This window comes from Paramormyrops kingsleyae, chromosome 1 (assembly GCF_048594095.1).
Source record: "Paramormyrops kingsleyae isolate MSU_618 chromosome 1, PKINGS_0.4, whole genome shotgun sequence".
Lineage (NCBI taxonomy): Eukaryota > Metazoa > Chordata > Actinopteri > Osteoglossiformes > Mormyridae > Paramormyrops > Paramormyrops kingsleyae.
In genome coordinates, this window is record NC_132797.1 from 40,733,338 (window position 1) to 40,739,617 (window position 6,280).

The 6,280-nt window shown below is 39.8% G+C and overlaps 1 protein-coding gene across 4 annotated transcripts in view; it reads left to right on the plus strand.

Moving 5' to 3' along the window:
- LOC111846844 (neuronal membrane glycoprotein M6-b) overlaps window positions 1-5,948 on the plus strand; it is a 35,904-nt gene extending 29,956 nt beyond the window's left edge. For 3 of the 4 annotated variants that reach the window (XM_023817484.2, XM_023817483.2, XM_023817482.2), the window contains exons 5-7: window positions 227-300; window positions 450-515; window positions 3,355-5,948. In XM_023817484.2, the coding sequence (XP_023673252.1) occupies window positions 227-300; window positions 450-515; window positions 3,355-3,504 (290 nt within the window). In that variant the 3' untranslated portion in view covers window positions 3,505-5,948. Of the gene's footprint in view, window positions 1-226; window positions 301-449; window positions 516-1,549; window positions 2,935-3,354 lie in introns of those variants that run through there. The other variant, XM_023817485.2, reaches the window with a different exon arrangement.
- The last annotated feature ends 332 nt before the right edge of the window (window positions 5,949-6,280 follow it).

A 6,280-nucleotide genomic window follows, 5' to 3' on the forward strand; every position in this document is an offset into this window, starting at 1 on the left:
TCCTCTTGTATTTTCACACTGTTGTCTTTTTAACAATTCATAGTTGTGAAACCCCGCATCACTGTTGTGCATCACAGGTTCCCTTGAAGTGTGATGATTTCGCTCGTTAATAGGTTCTCGTAAAGATCTCCAAGCACCATTTTGTTCTTAATTGAAGCAAACAATGCATTTACTGCAGTTGCTGTGCTGGAGTGGAGTCTTTAATATGGTGGTTTTGCTCCTGCAGGCGTAATCTCCTGGAATGCTACACCTGGGAAGGTGTGTGGCTCTGCTCTGGGCGACATCTGCAACACCAGCGAGGTAAGCAGCTCCTCGTGTTGCATGAAGGAGGGGGGGCCGCATTTACTGCCATATCGAGGCACGATTGGCTGGCCGCTTCCATTAAGGGCATCTTAGTGTGATAAACTTCTGCGAGTCACATAACCAATCTTCTCTCTTGTCTCTTTCAGTTCTATCTGTCTTACCACCTGTACATCGTGGCATGTGCTGGGGCGGGGGCCACTGTCATCGCACTGGTAAGCTGAGATCTCTTCTTTCTATGGCCCTTTTGGGGGGGGGGGGTGGTGAGGGCACACTACTGGGATGCATCCCATTGGCCCGATCTGTCTCACTTGCGACCAGTTTGGATCCTGGTGGGCCTGGGATACCTTTATTTTAACGTTGGGTTTTGCTGAGGTCACTGTTTTTCCTTTGACGTGCCCTGCTTTAAAAAAACAGACGGGATTCCGGCGATACAGGGGGATGCAGTGCATTCTGCTCTGTCATAGCTGCCCTCTCAGAGCAAACTGCACACTGCTGAGCCAAAACCTCAAATTTCCAGGGAGGGAAAATGGTATTTTTAGCTGATGTGCTTGGAGATTAAACATTACATAAACATTACATAAGAGATTTTTTAGCATTAAAAATTTAACACCCAAGTCACAGGGCTATTATACATGTCTTGCATCAATTTATATTTTATTATGACAAACACTGAATGCAAATAAATTTCCTTATTTCTATTATGTGAAGTAAATTAAACTGCGTTACCAGTCATTGCATAGAGACATAATCCTGGCCCTGGCAGCCTGCAGTGTTTTCTGGTTCTTGTTGCTTTATTGCTTAGTGTTGATTGACCTGGCAAATGATTGGCACAATTCAAATGAGGATAAAGGTTATGTTTAAATGAAGGCTTGCTATAAAATTGTCAATAATGGAAAAATTGTGCAGGTAACCCTTAGAAACGACATTCATTAAGAGTCCTTTGTTTGATAATTTATTAAATTAGTCCTGTATGTAATTTTAAGTTAAGTAATAAAAATAACTAAAACAATTTAAGCACTGGATGCACGTTAGTTTTAACAAAGTCTGAATTGTGCCATGCATTAAAGCCAATAAGTGAATGACTGAGTGCAGCAAAAGCGGGGTACATCACAGACAGCCAGGATCAGGATTAAGAAATCCTGCATTAAGAGAGTGCGCTCTAATGATGGATAAATAAATCCCAGCATGCAGTGGGGGAATGAGCCACATTGTCTTCACGGCACTGTACTCTTCTCTCTTCCACCAGCTGATCTACATGATGGCTGCCACTTATAATTTTGCTGTCTTGAAGTTTAAGAGTCGGGAAGACTGCTGCACTAAATTCTAACAAGTGGATGCAGTCTACCTGAGGGCGCCACCTAGAGCAAGCAGCCCATGACAACGCCAATTAAAAAAAATAAAAATAAATGCCTCAACTAGAACTCCTCTGTGTGTAAATAGGCTCCATGTACCTCTGCAGAAGTTGCCTAAACCACTGTGTGTCACCTGTGGAGAGTAGGACGTAGGGTCTGGGTAGGTTTCTGTAGGACCCTTAACATGTGCCCCTCTGATTTATCTACTCTTATGTGACACATCATAGCTGGTGTAACCTTGTCTGTATTGCACTCGCCTCACCCGCCCAACTTAACGGTTTACCTTCAGCCATATCTGGAAATACAGGTGGTCATGCAGACTTTGTTTAGCCACTCATAAGCACTCTTTTGTTTCTTGTTATTTTTAATAAAAATCCCAGGCCTTCTCCGCTCACACGATTTCGGTTGTGGCAAACATACCTACAAACACTTAGCTTACCTAACTCTAGTTTCTGGGCCCTTTTCCTTTCCTGATTTTGTTCTTCCCAACACCAGAGATTTCATACTCCTTATAGTTTCTAACTTAAAGAAGATTTTACAGAACAAATTTCCCTTAAGTGGATTTAAACATTTGTAACTGTTTCTGCTATATATCTTCACTCCAACGAAATAGTATTCACCACAATAAAGTTTAACACTGTGTAAATAATGTCAAATTGAAAGAGGAAACATATTTCTTAATGTCCTATAATACAATCTGAAAGAATTTATAGAGGTCGATACATATCAAATCATAATCAGAATGTAATCAACAGCCCTGCTGAAAATAATTGAAAGAGCTCAGCTGGGGCAAACCTCACTGGGAGACAGATGTTTTGCAGGACGACACAAGCGCTAATAATTGGCTAACTTTGGGGGGAAAAAAGGTGCAAATTTGAGCTGATGGTTAAAACTTTCTGAATAAACCCCAATCCCCCCCCAGTAGTAGGATGGGGTGGGTAGGACAGGTCTAGCTGTAGCACTGTAGATGAATCAAGAAAGCTGAAGATGTTTGGTGTGCTGATTTCCCTGGACCCTGTATTTTTTTATCCGTTCTAGATAAAAAGTGCCTTTTAAAAACAAATCTGATTCTGTTTTTAATCCATTTCTTTTGTTTAGAAATTTTGAATTAGATTTGTCAAATGTGACTTGTTTGTTTAGAAATGAGTTCGCATGCTTTTCTTTTTCTTATGGTTACTCATGTCATATTTCATTTTATTTAATATTTTCCTGAATTTTCAATGACTGTAGCTATTTTCCCTTTCTATACGAAATAAACAATTTGTTTACAAAAAAAAAATCTGTATTTTTTTTCCCCTCTCCAATCTCTTAAAAAGACATATAAAAATATATACGCAGTCTCATAGTTGAGTGCATTGGGAGGGTCGGTTCAGGGAGCTTTATTTCACGTTTGTCTGCTCTTTTAAAATTACTAACGATCTGGAGCATAAAATTGACTATGAGTGAAATGTGCATGTTTTGTTATGTCATGCTCCGATTCTGTCCCCACTCCCTAGATGTCTAAAGAGGTCATAACTTTAATAATAATAACAACAATAATAATAATAATAACGTTATTATTATTATTATTGTTAAATATTAACCATTCTGAGTTCTATTAACAATAGTAGTAGTGTTAGAGTAAGGATCCTAGGGTGCCCGTGTAGCCCCTGCTTCTTAACCTACTCACCAGCCCTGCTGCCTCGCCCCTCTCTTCCAGATCCATTTCCTCATGGTCCTCTCCGCCAACTGGGCCTACCTTAAGGATGCGAGTCACATGCATGCGTACCAGGACATCAAAACCAAGGAGGAGCAGGAGCTGCAAGACATCCAGTCCCGCTCCAAGGAATGCCTCAATTCCTACTCATAAGGATCGCACGCTTGCGCCCCTCACAGGCCAGCCTTCAACACACGGCTAGCGAAACGTGCCGACTGCCCTCTCCCAGCGCGGTACTAACATGGCTTCTAACAAACTAATGTGTCAGTGTTGCCTCTCACTTTGGAGAAGAGTCATATTCAAATACTATATGCGCGTTAGCATGACTTAAATACGTATCTGAATATGACGCTTCTCTGATACCTTCTGTTTCTTCATTTTCTGTGTAGCTCTGTTGCCCTTGCCAGAATTAGCTGGTGAAGCATTGCACTATTTAAACAGAAGGGACAAACGGCATCATCGCACCATCTCTATTCTAGGTTGGGGGCATCTAGGTAGCTTGCAGGCTGCTCAGATGTGAGGGGATGTACGAGAGCGTCCTCTGATTCTCCGTGCTTTTCTGAGATGCCATTTAAATCGCAGAGGTCAGCACAAAAACACTCGCCTTATGAAAACAGATTGGAAAGAGGGTCTAAAATGAGTGCAGTGTGTTGTTTCTATTTCGTGCTGTTATTTGTATTTGGTCTTGACTTTTAGGCAGAAAAAAACTGTGGTGGCGTAATTTGATGCCATAGCTTTTTCCATTAGAGATGTGCATTTTGGGAAATGTAGTTTGACTTAAAGCCATCTTCAGCAGTGACCACTTTTTTTTTTCTCTCTCATTAAGCGGGTAGTGAAGCTTTGTAAGCTTTGCTCACACGCTTTGACTTACGTGCAGAACTAATACCCTAAATGAAGAAATGATACTCTACCTCAGGTATAAATGGTATCAGGATCACTAGCCCATAGGAACCAGTAACAAAAACTACAAAAAATGCTAGTTATAAATATCCCTTTAACAAAAGTAGAAAAACTGATTTTCTTTGCAAGTAATCTGAGCTCAGTCTGTAAAGTCAGTGAAACAAATTTTGGCCTGCACTCCAATTGGGGAATAAACTATGTAAGGGTTGACATTTCCCTGTGTGGAAAAAGGTTTCCACGCCAGCACTGCATTGAAAGAACCTCCTGCACCTTTTTGCACTTCGATTTGAAGCGGGATCATTCCTGTTAGGGAAGTCTCCAAAGCTACCGTTTATTTACCGTCTGGGGCAGTTTTGAGTAGTCTGGTGCACCGTAGTGCCTGGACCGAATGAGGGACTAGCGTGAATCCTTTCAAAAATGCTAAAATGTAATGGGAACTGCTGTTAAATTCATTCGAAGGGAGCCAGAGAAAATTCCAAGAAAATCCTAAAAATTCCAACGCTGTTCGGAAAGTCTCCTGAAACACAGCTCACCAGCTCTGTCCCATTCCGGAGGAGGACTTGGAGCAGCATGGAAAAAGTAGATTAGTAACATACAGCGTTCCGATAACTTCAACTGTTCGGAGAGACAGGGTTTTCAACAATGTTCCAGTGTTATTCATAGGAATGCCATTGAATTAATTACACCTTAGAACTATTTGGTCACATCTCATATACCATCTCATGAAATACTTACACATCCTACTTTGGAAGATATGGCCAATAACTTTTACCGCTTCTTAGTGTATATTTGTAAATATGTCTCCTCACGGTGTATCTAATCTCAGTATTATTTTTTGTTAGATATGCTTTTAATACACAATGATGCCGCATTGAGAATATAAGGGAATGAGTAGAGAGATGCAGCTATACCTGGGACAAGGGCTCGCACTTTCTATATTTCATTATGAAAAATGATGCCTGCTTATGTATACCTGACCAGTTTATGGTTCCGAGTGGTCTTTACATCCCTAATGCTTTCTTGTTTTCTTGAGATTGAAAAGAAATTGCTGATATTGAAGGTTCCCTCTTGAATCTGTGTGCTCTGTATGTTACCATGGTTAACCTAAGTGTGCTCAACTCCGAGACGGTAAGTGTGAAGTGTGTAGTGGGGGGGTGGTTTCGGTGGGTTGATGTGTAAAATGTAAAAATTCAGGAATGCTTTGGAATTCTTTTTTTTTTTTTAAAACCATGTCAGGAGAATTTAATGGGAAAAATGTTTTGAATCCCTTTTTAAAAAAGCTATTTTTGGTATTGTTTGTGCAAAGGTTAAAATCCAGATAAACATTACATGTACTGTATGTTTTCTGTTCTAGTGACAAGACGTACAGGGATATTTTGATGTTTATTCATTATTGCATGAAGGAGAAATAACTGTTTCTGCAGTAATTCAAGTTCTGTGTAGTCATTTGTACTGACAAAAATCTCGTAGGCAGTGTTTGCCCGCTCCTTTTTTAACAAAAAAAAAAAAACATTGTGTGTTAAGTAGTAAATCTAGCCGTTTGATAGTCCACTTTTGTTTAAAAAATAAAAAATCTAAAATCTCTACAGATCCTTTATGCAGCTATTTGTAACCTGTTCGTTAACCTTTTTTCTACGAGTGCCAAGGCGTTCCTGGCAGTTATTGAAGTAGAAATTAAACGCGTAGCTGAGATCATCCATCAGCGTGTTACTGTTTCTGTACCACGTCAGATTCATGCACGACGACACTTACCTGGTCTTATTTCCTCAAAGATTGGCAAAGTGTGGGGGAAAAAAAATAAAATAAATATATATATTAAAAAAAAAAAAAAAACACAATGTTCTGGTAAGTTAATGTGTACAATGCAAGCCATTTAGAAATAAACCAGTCTTTTTTTTCAAAAAGTTGTGTTAAACCTTTCGAAAGACACTTGACATGCTGGCTCACAGCTGCTCTGTATAGTTCGATTCAGTTTGTTGAGTTTCATTTGTATATAAGGTTTTCACATTATACTGTCTCAAAACACTTT